Raw genomic sequence first — 16,551 nt, 5'->3', positions numbered from 1 at the left:
AATAAGATGGTAGGTTAAAACATTTTTATAATTCCTGTAAATATATTTATAAATGGCTTTTAAGAGTAATGAAAAGATAATTTTCCATAAAATTTATTAAATTTGAATTCATTCAAATAATTTATCTGTGGATCTTACTTGTCATTCATATTTGATAAACGTCGGAGCTCGCACGAGATTGCGGTACAATTATTGCGGTATTCTTTCTTGAATTTTCTCGAAACTATTTACAAGAAATTATAGTTTTTGGTTCTGAGCGTACAGGTGAGTTTATGAGATAAATTTCCTGTATTTTAAAATGAATTAACAATTGTGGAGCACATGTGTTAAGTTTTTGTATCGCAAAATTCCAATAAAAATATTTCACAGCATAATATTGTGTTACTTTACTTTAATATTTGGAATGTAAATACAAAAGCCTTTACGAATTAACATACACAACATCAATAATGCATGTATATGTATATATACATAATTCATATACATGTTTCGCTCTATTGAGTTTAAAATTTTCGTTGAAATTCAGCTCCAATGCATTAATCATTAACGGTTTATTCCGCGTCGCTTATATTATAGTGTTTTAAAATAATGTTATTTGTCTGTGATCATCTTTGCGACTACCAGAATTTTTTTTAAGTATGTGACGAAATGTTTAATTTATTATTACACATATATAACAATATGAAAAAGAGATAAATAGACAGCATTGCACATAAACACTATCTGTATAATTTTGTATTAATTTTCATGTTCAAAATTCAAGTTAAATATAATAAACTTCATTAAAATGTTTGTTTAAGTTTTAAACATGTATCACAATTCCTAATAAACCTATTAAGCAGTTTTAGGTATAAATAACTTAAAGAATTTAAAAAAGTTCTATATTTAAATTGAAAAGAACTCATGTGTGAAGTATGATTTTTTCCATACAAATTGTTTGACAAAATTTTTGTATTGTCATATTCACTTTATTTTTTTTAGGAAATAGTATCACAAAGAGGTTCTATGGTGATGATGAGTTATAGTCCTTTTCAACTTGAGCTGATCATGAGTTTTATTGTTCATCATCTGTCAACAAGACAATTATAGCTTGAAGTGTGACCTTTAAATATACAATTAGTAAATTAATCAGGTTCTACTTTAATTATAAAAATAAATGACAGAGATTTCTACAGATAATAAATTACTAATGTCAAGTTAACAGAAGTATAAAGTGGTGGCCATCAAGATAAATTACTATATATATTCACTGTTTTTTAAAGTGTATTAACTGTATATATTTTTCAATAGTTGGTCACTCAAGTTTTCTTTTATTTTTCACTAAAGGCCCACAGTTTTCTAAAAAAAACTATAAGAAATTTGATGTCAATATATTTGTTAACAAAAAATTATGATCCTTGTACAATTTACTATATTTATATTTATAATGTCACCAAAAATGCAACAAATTTCATTAACCCTTACTAACTTGGCAGATTTTTTTTTAATATTACATTAATATTTATACCACTTGACTTTTAAGACCCAAGGATGCCAACAGAAAAAACTGAACAAGTGTTCAAAAATAGAAAAGAAGTTATCTAAACATTCACATACAAATGATTACTTTGCATTCAAAATTGATGCCACTATTTTTTTTTTAATTCTGATATATTTCTACAGATACATTATCAAGAAAAGGGTTAATTTACACCAATTAAGGAATCATTGTGAATCTAGCTCTTGATAGGAGTACAATTAGGCACTCCAGGATTATACATTCACTATTTATCACTCTTTATAACTGTTAATATTGTCACTACTATGGGGTTGGGGAGACGGAAATGCAGCCACAAAAAACACCCCCTTTAATGTCCTAGAGTTCGGACAACGAAACTGGCAGCAATTCTGCCCACAGCAGCTCTCTCTCTCTCTCTCTACGGTTCTCACTAGTATGAGTCTTCTTGTTCTACACTTCTCTTCGGGATGTAGACTGACTAAGAATGTCCCCAGTATCAGGTTTGACAGTTGTCAACAATATTGAATTGGGCATTCTAGTATCTAATAATTTCGATATTTGAAAGTTTTAAATTAATGACATTGTCAATTTTCTTGCAAGCCAGCTGCAGTATAAAACATCTGGAGTCATTACAAAACTATATTTTGGATACTTGTTCTAATGGATTTTACTCATAAAAACTTCTTGAACCTTTTCTAGACATTTTTTTGTATGAAAGATATATTCACTTTTCCTGCATGATAACGTTTCCTATAATGTGGAACTAATTCACCTTGTTATTTCTGCATATGGCCTATAAGGTTGTATTTAAGCAAAAACCTACCAACTATAAAAAATATAACAATTATATGTTATAAGAGTTTATAATTTCTTTTACAGAACCTTACAATGCCTCAGGCCAGGCGCAAGACTCCTTTTAGCGGTAAGGCGAAGAAGCAACAATTACAAGCAAAGAAAAATAAAAACCTTTTATTGTCCTGTGAGTATTTTATCTTTGTTTCAGATTTATGTTATATTAACTATTCCCTGCCCATTTCAAAAATGAATGCAATTATATATAATGTAGCCCTATTGTAGGTGGAATTTCTTTAATCTCAAGCCTCTATGCCATTGGTTCCAAAGATATTATGACAAGTTAATATATAGATGGATATATACAGTACCTGGTAATAAATATTGCACATTGGCCTTTGGAACGAGACAATCGCCTAATTTTGGCTTTGTAGAACATTATCTCTGTCCCACACTACTTATGTGACGTTATGTCAGTTGTGCGACAGATTAATGCTCTACGAAGTCAAATTAGCCGATTGTCTCTTTCCAAAAGTTGATGTGCAATATTTATTGCCGGGTATTCTACTAGGTAGTTGGTTATAGGTATAAAAGCTATAAAGATTTAAAAGTATAGCTCATTTGTCAGCAAAAAGCTTGAAAGCTTTAACACTTTTTATTAATCACTCTGTATGAAGTGATCACTCTCAAATATGTTACATTGAAATGTGACAGACCAATTGCTTCTGGTAGTGCAAAGTTTGCAGCACAGATAGCATACTAGACAGGGGGAGTATTGTCTACTGTAAATGTAAAGCTACTGTTATTATAGAGGTAGGAGCAAGAGGAATGACAGTAAATATTCTCTATAATCTACTGAAAGATTTAAGTCGGACAAGAATAAACATCAGCTTATTTCTGGGGCTTACAGAGCAGAACTATTTGTTCATTTTGAAATTGATTGATTTAAACCTGGTATAAAGGTCGTCAGTGCCGAAGAACTGGTCTTGCATCCATGACACCTGCACGGCGATTTTTGAAATGTTGAGTTAATTCTATGGTTTCAGCTTCCACCTCCTCCAGCGCTTACGACGTGGTGTCAGTGAACTACCAGCCGAACAGAGCTCGCGGTCGTGGAGATGCGAACCGTTACGCCTTGAAGTTCTACCGCGAAACTGAAGAAGAGTTGCAGATGAAGAAGGAAGATGCATTGTAAGTGATTAACATCTCAATTTCAGTTCGTAACCAATACAACACTTCACTCTTCAAGCAATCATCTACTTAGATGTCCCCCCATTGTACTAACTTTAATTACTTCTCCTTTGCAATACAATATATTCTTCTCTGGAATGCATTCCCCTCTATATAAGTATGATCAGGAATCGTTGCACATTCAAAGCGAAAGTTTGAGTGGTGTTGCTTGACAAGCTGATGGAATCATCACGATTGATGGATTTTATAATATTTATATAAGTAGTTAATGTATGTGTGTGTATATATAAAGATATGTGTGTGTGTATGTATTACGGCACATTTACGTAAGGTGTTTTTAAGAGATTGTCTTCCTTCTTAATTTGATTTCATTTTTCCATTTTATTTTTTGTGTTTTATTATATTACTTATTTCACCTACCTTTATTAATTTATCTCTGCACCGCCTAACGGTTATGTGGTAGAGAATACCTTTGGCATAAAGTTCACCGTTATACATAAACTGTATAAAATGTTTTCCAAATAAATAATTTCAAATTATTTACTTACAAGGTTGTTTCCGATAAATCAACGTCAAGCCAAAATTGTATAGTGGGACAGGAATGTATGTATTAGGGATTCGTAACTGTAGCTATTTTAAGCAGCGTGACGTCAGCACTGTTAATAGTGGGTATGCCATATGGGGTGCAGAACAGATGGCATGTGAGGCCTTCAGGTTCTGGAGTGAAGACCATGGATTGGCAAGCGCAAGATATCCACCCATAAGGTTGAAATGTGAAGGTCGTCAGAAAACCTGGTCTCTTCCAACTAGTTCTATTGGAAATTTAAAGAGAGAGGAATGTCAAGTGAAGGATATTCTACAGTTGTAGTTATATTTTAGAAGTATGTCATATGCAATTCAAATTAGATTCTTATTAAAATAAAAAGCATTTACTCTTACACTTATGGAATCTTTTGACAGACTTTGGGCAAATATTTTGAACAATAACCAATGATGTGTAGATTGCTTATCAGCAATAACTTTGCATTTAATTGGTGCTTTATTGAAGGTGTTATTGGTCTAAAATATGTTTTTTATTCAGTATGATATGTTGGTTTTTCACTCTTGCTTTACTTGTGTTGTTACTGGCTTTATTCTTTATACTGTGTTGATTTTAGAATCCACGGATTGTTGACAATTGCTTTAGAATGAAGTTATGAGATATCTGAATGTGGCTATGTTGGTATCACAGTCTGAGTCCCAAAGTTCATCTCGATAAGTCCAAATTGGTTTTATCACTTCTTTATAAATCAAGAGCTTGGTAACTAGCGACAGCCTGGTGTTTCTGCTAAGCATCTGATATAGGCTTCTGTATATCCAGTTCATCTCATCAGTTTTGGGCTTCTATGTATTACTTCTACATCAATCTGCAATCCAAGAATATTTATAAATACTTTGAATTGTCGTGTTTGAAGTCAGATTGGTTGACAATCTCCCCTCCTATTAGTGGATGTCTCTAAGGCCCAGGCCATGGGACTATTTGATTTGCTGGTTATCCATAATTTCTTATTACATGCTTTAATTACAACATTTAAAAAATGTTTAATGATTGCAGAAAGTCCTTGCAACCTGTATCAGAGAAGGAGATGGAAGTGGACCCATCAGATTACTTTCCAGCGGAGATATCATTCCCGAAAAGACCTCCATGGGACTTCAAGATGTCTGTCTCCGAGTTGGATGCCCAGGAACAGAAGTATTTTAGGGTAAGCGACCTCAAATATCTATTACTGATAGTTGTTATTCAGATCTGCCACGCCCCTTTACCAAATAAATGGGAAAGCACTGTTCACCTTGACCAGTTGAAGTAATCTTTTCAGATGAGCTAAGCCCTTTGACGAAATATATCAAAAAGCGGTGTCCACATCGCCGCAGTTAAAGTAATCCACTCAGATGAGCCTGTCTCTAGACCAAACCAAACAGAAAGCTGTGTTCATATTAGCCACTTGATGTGTTATCTCAGATCAGCCCGTCTCCCCCCCTCCCCGTTGATAAGAGAAGCAGAAAGCTGTGTTCACATTGGCTGTTGAAGTAATCTTTTTAGTAGAGCCATGCCCCTAGACCAAATATATCAAAAAACGGTGTCCACATGGCCGCAGTTAAAGTAATCCACTCAGATGAGCCTGTCTCTAGACCAAATCAAACAGAAAGCTGTGTTCGTATTAGCCAGTTGAAGTGTTTCCCTCAGATCAGCCACCCCCTGTTGATAAGATAAAGCAGAAAGCTGAGCATAGCTAACATTGGCCAGTTGAAAAAATTCGCTAAGATCAGCTATGCCCCTTGGCCAAATAACTCAGAAATCTGTGTTCACATAGGCTATTCATAGTAATCCACAAACATTAACCACTATTTTCTTAGTTTTTCTCTATTCGGGGTGATTGGTTTCAGTCAGCTATTCTTTATTACCATAAAGTGATCACTTTGAAATATATTACATAATTTTGATTTCTTTTGTAATGTGACAGGCCAATATCTTCTGGCAGTACAAAGTCTGCAGGGACAGATTATAAATGATAATATGTATAACTTATTGAATTTTGAAAACTCTTTTTCTAAATATATTATCATAAGGTTATATGTAATTTCTAAAACCTTTGATTTGGATACCATATTTGTATGTATGTATGTATGTATTATATATGTCTGATTTATACCAAACTTTCAGGAATACATAGACCAACTTCAGGCCTCGGAACACTGGAAGGACATGTCATATTTTGAACTCAACTTGGAGACCTGGAGACAGTTGTGGAGGGTGCTTGAGATGTGCGACATACTGTTGCTTATTGTGGACGTCAGGTTCGCTGTAAGTGTTAATAAACGATACGATAGTACATATATAATATATAACATACAATATGGTAGTAAAATACACCTACACAACATGAAACATGACTCTAAACTAGACAACACCATATCGTCCACCAGGTCAGGATTAAAGCTGGTCGCATCCTCAACAGGCCCCCTTATCCACTCAAGCGAACTCCCCCTCAAGCACAAACTCCACTTGTCCAAATCTTTCGTAAGACTAGTCTTTTACAAATTCTCTACAAACGCTCCAAAACCACTTCAGCCCGGATAGCCACTGGGGCAGAGTGGCATCAGCGTAATGTAGACCATAGCGACCCTGAACTCCCAATGGTCCAAGAATTCTTTGAAGCCTTAGAGACTTATTTGAGTCGGCCTCTTTCCACCCGAAGCCTCCCATAGGAACTGCACGTAAAATAACTAGTTAATTAATAATGGGAAAATAGAATAAGAAAAGTGTAGTAATGTATTAAAAAAGTCTAACCCCAAAAAAAGAAAACTGTGATATAAAAAATAGGATAAGTAATAAAATAAAGAATATAAGAAATGTACCTAGCCACCTAAGAGTAATAAGATGATGGAAGGAAGGCGATGAAAGCAAGATTGAATGAAAGGACAAAAAATGTAAGATATTGTGAAGGATAAAAGGTAAGAACAAAAGAAGTTGAGATGTATGAAAGTGAGTGAAGAATAGAGATAAAATAATTGAAAAACTCATTTTGTAAATAAAGACCCTGATCCCAACAAATTAGGGGGCCTCAATAGCAGGGGCCAAAAAAAACCCTCCCATAGGAAGTGCGACTCCCTCTGTATCTCTGCAAAGAGACGTCCCAAAGACTTTCTCTTCACGCCCATCGCAGGGTTCCCACAGTAACAATGCAAGCACTAACCACAGAGCACCAGCAACTACTGCACCTGCAACACGTAACGAGACATTAGCACCAAACAAAACAACTGACTTCTAAAATATCTCATGTGTGTCAAGTCAATCTCAAGCTCATCCGTCTCGATCACCTCATATCTAAATAAGAAAGGACCAATATCTAGCCACCTCCGCACATGCAGTGGTTGTCGTGCATGAAAGTGCACCGCCCGCCAGCCCGCTCGTAAATGCGCATGCGACAGACAATGCCAACTACACAACCGCCACCGTAAATTCACTCAACACGTGTTTCACCCCTCCACGGGGCATCTTCAGGAGTTGTTACACAGATTAGTGCTAAACACCGAGTGATATTTAGTGTGATATTTAGGATGGACTTCCGCAATGTAACGCCTGAATCCATTAAACACCTCATATCTAACCGGGCATTCGTTAACTTTTCCCAGGGTATGATGTTCCCACCATCTCTCTACGAGTATGTGGTCAAGCAGCAAGGCAAGGATATGATCCTGGTGTTGAATAAAATTGACTTGGTGCCTGCTTCTGTGGTGGCAGCATGGAAAGACTACCTTATGACTAGGTGTCCAGGGTTGAAAGTCGTTTATTTCACATCGTGCCCTGGATATAACCTGCGCGGAGCCAGCAGCGATAAAGCTGGTAAGTTGTTATTCAAGCAGAGTATGAGATGGTATTACATTTATAAATTTTTATTAGAAGATCCGAAAGACTTGGAAGAACTTTAATGTCCATGCAGGAAAGAAGAGTGGAGAAAAAAGAGGGATTGTTCTTGTAAATTACAGGAATGTCTTACATTACACTAAAATATAAAACCAATTATTCTGTATATATGTAAATTTCCGTTAAAATATTAAATTGTGCCAAATTCAATACATAAGAAATTATTTTTTGTAAATGTGCGTGTCTGTGTGTGTTTCTGTCTGTGTATGTTTGTCTATCTCTCTCTCTCTCTCACTCTATGTGTGTGTGTGCGTGTAAAATTATACTTTCAAAAGGCAACGCAGACCGTGTGATGAGGTTGCCCTCATCACACGGTCTGCGTTAATATATATAGAGTGATTGGTTATTGGTGTGAGAGGTTTAAAAAGTGCAACATATTTGCTGTCGATTAAAGTATGGTACACCATATCTAAAAATCAATGGTTTGAAAAAATAATAAATAACATAGTAATAATATTGTAAGACAGTGTAAAAGAAACCAAAGAAAGTCTATATCCAGAGGAAGAATCTAAAGTTATAATATATATATATATACATATACAGAAGACCAATTGGTGTATATATGGTTCTCCCTATCCAAATATCAATGTTTTAGTTTCAGAAATAATAAATAGCGTAATGATAAAATTATAATAAAAAACGTTTTCTAAATTCGTATCACTACATATTAAAATGAATTATTGTATATTATCTGTATGTAGATTTTGTACTGACAGAAGTTAATGGCCTTTCACAGAGAGATAGAAAAAAAATTATTGTAACATAATTAATTGTAATTGCTTTATATAGAATGATTGGTAATAAGTGTCAATACATTCACCCCTTTAAAACTTTTACATCAACAATGGGCAATGAGACCCCCACACTTTGAAATTAAAAAAGTCGTTTAAAATGTATGCTTACACTTTTTCAATACTGCAAAGCTATAGATTTTAATATGCATTACGTATGTGATGTGAAGTTATCTATATTCGAGCCTACAATTCATTTGTTTAAGAGTCCATTGTTCTTCAATGAGAACTGCAAATGGCCTGAACGGAAAGTGCAGCGGGAGTCGTATACATCCCACATGACATGGAATGTGTTAAACAATCTATAAAGATACTTCTCTGTGTAGTATGATTGTTCTGTTCAAAGTCTTATGATCTTTATAGTATGTTCAAATTTTCAGGTCTTCAAGTGAGAAGACGCAAGGGACGTCAGCGAATGTGCGCAGAGGGCGCCACAAAGATCCTGGAGGCGTGCAAGGAGATTGTCAGTGGTCAAGTGGATCTCAGCTCTTGGGAGAAGAAAATAGCAGAGGAAACGGATGTGGAGTTTGATGATGATGAAGAGACGGAAGTTGGTAAGTTGTATAGACGCACGTGTGTGTAAGTGTTGGGGGAATGGTGGGAGGTCAATGTTGATATCACTTGTTTATTAGTTTGAAAACTTTTAAACAAAAGTAACTATGTCTTTATCTTTTCATCACATTTTAACAACCTTTGACACACACGCATATATGTGTGTGTGTGTGTGTGTATATATATATATATATTTGAAAGAAATGGATGAATGCGAAAGTATAGCTCTCTCACTCACACAACGATACCGCCATTTTGTAAGACATATTCATTTTGAGCGTTACTTATCCACTGACATTAAGATAGAAAAGACCTGCCTCCAGTGATTCTGGTTTTCATCTTGGTTTTTTTTGGTTACCTACCAAGGCCATGTACCCAGCAGAAGTCTGTGCGATGTGGTCTGCCTATTGCTACTTCAAAAAATATTTTATATTTTCCAGGTGAAACAATAGTAGAGAAAGCCGATACAACGTTCTTCAGCCACGAGAAGTACAAGAACGGAGTGCTGACTGTGGGCTGCGTGGGCCAGCCCAACGTTGGGAAGTCGTCGCTGATGAACGCAATCATGGGGAGGAAGGTCGTCTCTGTATCCAAGACTCCTGGTCACACGAAGCATTTCCAAACTATTTTCTTGACGCCACAGGTATGTTTTGATAATTAATAATTTAAAAGACAGGCCTGGCAAAATGATAATTTTTGCCAGGCCTGTCTTGATATTAACCTGCAACAGGTGTATATTTGCCAGCAAAATTATTCTTCGCTGACAAAGCATTAATATCACAATTTTTTTATTTTGAACAAAACTGTAAAATATATCGAATTTCTTTACAAGATTAACTAATTTTGACAGAAAGAGAAACAGATAAAAAAAATAAGTCGAAACGAAATCTTAGCAGTATATTCTTTTTTTTAATGTAACTTTTTCAATATTATCAAAACCAGCCAGATACAAAAATACATTCAAGGAGATTTTATTACAAAATTGATACATATGTGATATTTTGAACGGAAAGATCTTTGAGGAAGATCTATGCCTTTCAGTCACGGGTTTCCATCGTCTGAAAAGAAGAAGCATATGGGTCTCCTATGTGGGTTGGAAGAGCCGAGGAAATTTATTTGGCATTTTTAAAGGCCTTTGATGCTGTATTTTTTGTAACTGTGTTAGTATTATATTATCGTCATATCATCATTGTGCAAAATGTAAGACGTATGTCTAGTAGAGATGGTCAAAATGTATCCCTGACAAGAAAAGAGTCATTTATATGTTTTGGATATTGGGATATATAACACTCTTGTATATGTTTAACTCACTTAGCTCGGTGCGACTGGGAGAATGAGCTACCTAACACTAAACATATATCCTTTATATCTTCGGCACTTTTAGCTCAGACTTAGAACTCGGTAAGGCGGAATAAAACGTGTGATATATTCCTATTAAGCATTTCATGTCTTTTTTATAAAGTACATAAAAACTAATCGCGCGCTTGCGTTATGTCGTCGTTCCGAAAATGCGTAGTTTACATTTTTAAAGCAAACATGCAATAGCTATCCGTCTCTTTATTTTATGTGTAAATTGGTATGTAAGTCCATCTATCTCTCTCTAACTCTGAGCGAGCCACAACTCGTTACAATTACAAAGACAGAGATACAATTCCAACGCCCGCGCTGAAGTGTGATTATATCTTTTGCAAAGATATATATCTTTCTTGTCTTTAGCTCGCGAGCTACCCATCTATAATGTCCAGTTTTGTTTTTAAAATTGTTCAGGGACCCTTTGGTTCCGTGTAACTCATTTCCATAGTAGCCTCTCCAACTCTTTGTCATTCTTCGCCATCTTGATAAATACCCCAGTGGTGATGGTCTATTTCCAAAAAGCTATTTTCATAATACATAGAATTGATTTAAATAAACAAAAACTTGTTACAGGTCCGCCTATGTGACTGTCCAGGTCTGGTCTTTCCATCGAAGGTGCCTCGTGCTATACAGATACTGATGGGTTCATATCCTATTGCCCAATTGCGAGAACCATACACCACCATAAGGTAAATGTTAAAATCATTTACCATATTAGGATGTGTTCACACTCACTGTTCTAGTGGAATTTACACGAAATTTACGACCAACTATTTTTTCCCAGTGCTGGGAAGAGTGTCAGCTACGATGCTGTAATTTACTCCGAGGAGTTAGTGGTAGGATTTCAGCATCAGCACTATCTTTGTGCTGATCGATTCAGGAATGAGGAGATCGGTAGACAAAAGTAACCAATATCGCCCAGCGGATTAATGACTTGAAGTGGCACTCACATGGTGGCCATATATCCAACAGTGGACGTCCAAGGTCCGAAATGATGATGTAAAGTGTAAAGTGATATGGAAAAATGCATAAGTGGATTTTATGGAAATTACAAACCATGAATATGTTTTTATGTTCCCACTATTGGGCAAGCCTTTTTATCAGTACGTATCGTAATCCATCTTGTGGCATCACTTTGAGATTAATGAAAGAAATATCTTACTGATTTTTGGCTGTATATATGCCAGATTGTTTTCAATATTCTCTTTTTTGTTTGTGTGTTTGGAATCGAACCTACGCTGACGTTAGTATATTATTGCTTTTAATTAAGTTACTGTCGCACAAAAAGAATTCATGAGCGGCGCACTGTTGTACCATTGTCTATCAATTACAACGCGAGGCAATCTACGTTCAGCGCCATCTGTTGGCGCTATTTGCAATGACAAGCGTTTTGAACGCCATCTAGTATCGTGTATTAGAAACTTCGACTTCAACAGGGTGACCGTTCAAAGTTGTTTTTAGTTGTTAGACAACGTAATACGAGTATATGTATATTCATGTATGTAAAATAGTTTTTTCAGGTTAGATAGTGCATTTGGCGACAGACGTTATATACGACGAAACTCTACTTTCGACTGGCGTCGACAGATGGCGCTACCATTGCCCTCATATGCTGCGTTTGTCGAACCATATTCTTATATTATATTCTCTAGTCTAGAATCTTAATACCCCTGCTGCTATATATATATATATATATATATATATATATATATATATATACATATATATAAAACTGTGATCAAAAAATTATGTGAATTTGTATTTAAAATGTAAATTCTTTATTTATTCTTCCAAATCAATTTCATCACCTTCAGAGTGATCCCGTTTGATAAAATGCACTTTTGCTTACGCTTTTTCCAGTCCTAGAAACTGTCAGAAAAGCCTTTTTCCGATATAGCCTTCAAGACATTCGATTCGGTTTTTATCTCTTCAATAGTATCAAAAGAGACAATTAAGCCTTTTCATAAACAGACGCTTGGCAAATGTTATAGACAGTCCTACCAACCTAGGAAAAATAAAATTACCTGCCTATAAAGATGTAAATTTAAAATATGTTTCAGGTACTTAGCGGAGAGGTTGGATCTGCCCAAACTACTGCGTATTGACCATCCGGATAACGACGATACCTGGTCACCACGAGACATCTGCGACGGGTGGGCCAAGAAGCGAGGATATCTCACCGCCAAGGCTGCGAGGTAACTAAGTTTTCATTCCCACTGTTGGGACACAACTTCCTCTTCGAGCAGTATTTTCCAACCAACCCAGGTGGGGAATGTCCCCACCTTAGCCATACTAATATTACTACCCCCCCTTTTTTCACCCCTCCCCTCTATGTAATATACATAAAATAAGATATTACGGTATATTTTCGAATTACCTCATAAAAATCAAATTTCCTACATGGGGATGTGGGCCCCACGTTGGAAAAATTTGTCTTAGAGTGTAGTTAAAAAATCATTTATACATACGTCAAGGATATAAAAGATTCTAATTTGATAGGAACTCCACTAAATAGCATTAAAAAAAGAAAATAGATTTTTTCTAGAAGTTTAATTAACCTATTACATAATATTCAGAGACATTATATGTAGTGTATTGAACACTGTACACAGTTGCCCACTTATGGGATAACTTTATGAAGTCTAGAGTGAGGTATCACAAGCTATCTTTATTTATAGTGATATCTATATTAATATTCTCATGGAGACTAAATGTATATACCTGATAATCTTCTCTAAGGAACCTTATAACTCTCATACGATAGAATTGGCAGTGGTTGCCCATCAGTAGAAGACTGAAACTTGCAATAGCAAGTTCGATTCCCGGGATACAATCATATATATAAATGGGCAGCAGCGCCCTCTATGTACCATAATATCATACTGCAGTCCCTATATATACCCTATTCTCTGTCCAGCGGTGGAGGTTTATCCCACGTGGGATTTCCCCGCGAGAAAAAGGGGGGGGGGGAGTATGAAACTAGCTTTTGAAAATAATGTATGATAAAAAGAAGCTTCTGGAAGCCTTTAATTATTGTAAATAATAAAAAATCGTAATTCAATCGATATATAAATGAAGTTCGTTTTCAGATTGGATACGTACAGGGCAGCTAACAGCCTGTTGAGAATGGCGCTGGACGGCAAGATATGTCTCTGGTTGCGACCTCCAGGGTATACGGAAGACAGAGGTAGTTCTGCACTTTATTATCATCAGCTTTAGTTACATTCACCCATTTAAATATTTTCTATTAACCAATTACCCTGTAGATTCCAGTTTCAGAGGTGACGAGGATTTAGAATTCATTTGAAATGTTGGCAATATAAAAAACAATCCGTTAAAATTAGATTAATTCAAATAATGATCAACCAAACGCCATCTATTGATTTCAGAAGACAACTTTGTTTTGTTACAAAGGGGGCATCCCGTTATAAAGTCATCACTCTTATGTGTACAAAGTCTGCAGTGACAGATGGGAAAAATAAATAATTTTAAAATTTATTATGAATATTGAGCAATGGTAGTCCACCGGTAGAGGACTGAGACTTAATCATAAGTCGCGGATTCGATTCCCGGGATACAATCTTATATAATTCACACTTTGTGCAATAATTATCTAAGATTGTCACTGCTCACAAAAATTTTCCTGAGGATGGGGAGCAGCATTCTCTCTGTACCATAATACAACAATTAAAAAACTAATCGCCAACCCGCCTGCCAAGTGTGGCGATTATGGTGCATCCCCCATATATATCTTTTGGGGGAAGCTGACGAATCCGAATAAACACTTTTTTCTTTTTCTTACTACATTGTAATTATGTTTTTATTTCTGAAAGCATTGACTTTTTTATGCATAGCTTTTACATAAACATGTTGGTATATTAACTTACATAATATTAGTATGGATAGTTGTAATGTGGATCCATTTGGGTGAATATGCACTGGAAGTAGAAATATTTATCTATCTTATCTATCTTTATCTATACTCTGTATTTAGAGAGGGTCACCCCATTTTTTCTGCTATTTATACTATATCAGGGGTGGCCAAACTGCGGCTCTTTGAACGATTATTTGTGGCTCCGATTGATTGTCGAATTATTTTAATATTTAAATTTATGTAACCCATGTCAGCTGCTGGGAAATCGGAACAAATTACTGGCGTGAACAATTATTATTATTATTCCAGCATAGAATTAGCGAAATCCAAACACCGATCATAATTAACTAACCGGCATCTTAAGTATTGTCAGGAGTGCTGTTATATATGTTTGCCATTATATCTAACTTAAATACACATATTTTACTACTACTTGTAATTTTTTTTTAATAATTCAAATTCATTTGCGTGTATTTTAAATACAATACGTATTTGTAAATAGCGGCCTGTGAAAAATTTCGAAAAATGTCTTGCACTATCAAAGTGCTTAGCCACCCCTGCCCTATTTTATTGGTCTACCTACATTTCTTTTACCTAATGCCCTGTTGCTGTCATTTTTATTGTCTATAATTTTAGTGTTAAGTGTTATATTCTGATATTTTTTCCTGCATAGAACTTTTCATAATTACCCCTTTAAAGTTTTTAGATATGTAATCACCCTGTATAATAAATATTGCAGAGAAATATGAAAAATGTGAAGAGATAAAATACGTGAGATGGGTGCAAGCGCTTACTGGAGAAGACAGCGAGGATGGTATGCTGTCTGATGACTCTGGGACTTCGGAGCCGTCACGAACGGCCTCCGGGGGCGAAGGCTCTGGAGATTCTGGTCGTGCCAGCTCCGGGACAGACAGCGATGCAGAGGAATGTGTTGCTATGGCCAATAAGTTTGCAGCTCTTGCTAATGTAGAATGAATCCGTCTCTTATATATAAATAACTCACACTTGTTATCAAGTGATTTGTTATATTACAGATATTTTAACTAATTTAAATTAAAATATTTATTTTTTTAGCTACGTCCACTTCTGAACATCATACCCTGTGGGGTTAGAAGTGTCTTCTATCTAGTGTATTTCAACGACCTTGACAAGGTGTTTTCACCTTCCGGCTGGACGTCTTACCCCTGCTGGTCATGCTCCCTCCAGGACCTGAAGGCCCCAGTGGCCATATGTTCCTGCAGTCCACTAAGCTATGTCAGTCACTTTTGTATAAAGAAACAAAATCGCGTAATACGAAACCATGTTATGAGAGTATTTAGCTGATATCATCATACCTACATGGTCTACCTTATAGGTGGTCTTCACTCCAAAACATTAAAGCCACGGTGGGCTTTATTTTAACTGAACTTGCCAATAAGACCGGAAGTAAGACCAATCATAGTCCTCTCCATGGATTAAGTGACCGCTTGCAATGAGACTTGGTGTGAGAGACCATGGTGTTGCATCATAAGTGATCGCACAGGCACTGAGGGATTTTGAGCAAGATGTTTCATACTTTCAGTCTATGTTTCACTGGATAAATTAAGATTTGTAATTTATTAAAATAAATTATACGTAAATTTGTGATAAATTATGGCATTTTTTAGTCAAAAAAATTAAAAATTATTTATTGAGTCTTTATAACCTAAAATTGCAGTAATGGTTTGAAATGTACATTAAATAAATTATGTGTATTTTAATATAATCATGTGAGGATATTTCGATTTGAAATACCCTGAGTTCTTTTTTCGAAATTTAAATTCGAAATATATACTTTTAAATGGTTGATCATTTTGACATTCTAGCCGACCAGAAACTCAACTACCAACTAAAAACTATTGAATGCTGTAATAAGATTTATTTAATAATATAATTTTAATTTTTTTATGAGCACCTTTATTAAATTTACTTTTATAAGCAAGGCTTAGTGATTTATTACGAAATTGCAACGTAAAACATTGTAATCTATTTATGTATAACATTTATAATTGTAACG

At 35.3% G+C, this 16,551-nt stretch overlaps 1 protein-coding gene across 1 annotated transcript; it reads left to right on the top strand.

The window, feature by feature from the left end:
- The first annotated feature begins 159 nt into the window (after window positions 1-159).
- On the top strand, window positions 160-15,645 carry Ns4 (Nucleostemin 4). The gene is made up of 12 exons (XM_068771107.1): window positions 160-264; window positions 2,378-2,477; window positions 3,337-3,481; window positions 5,076-5,223; window positions 6,183-6,323; window positions 7,655-7,865; window positions 9,118-9,291; window positions 9,730-9,932; window positions 11,216-11,331; window positions 12,703-12,837; window positions 13,732-13,829; window positions 15,256-15,645. Exons 2-12 carry the CDS (start codon window positions 2,387-2,389, stop codon window positions 15,489-15,491), a joined length of 1,698 nt encoding a protein of 565 aa, XP_068627208.1. The 5' UTR covers window positions 160-264; window positions 2,378-2,386; the 3' UTR covers window positions 15,492-15,645.
- Window positions 15,646-16,551: the final 906 nt, after the last annotated feature.

This window comes from Battus philenor, unplaced genomic scaffold (genome assembly GCF_028537555.1).
Source record: "Battus philenor isolate CCGP_79_NKW_IND1 unplaced genomic scaffold, ilBatPhil1.0.hap1 SCAF_30, whole genome shotgun sequence".
NCBI classification, from domain to species: Eukaryota; Metazoa; Arthropoda; class Insecta; order Lepidoptera; family Papilionidae; genus Battus; species Battus philenor.
Note: the sequence above shows the minus strand (reverse complement) of the source record. Positions and strands in the feature narration are given on the sequence as shown.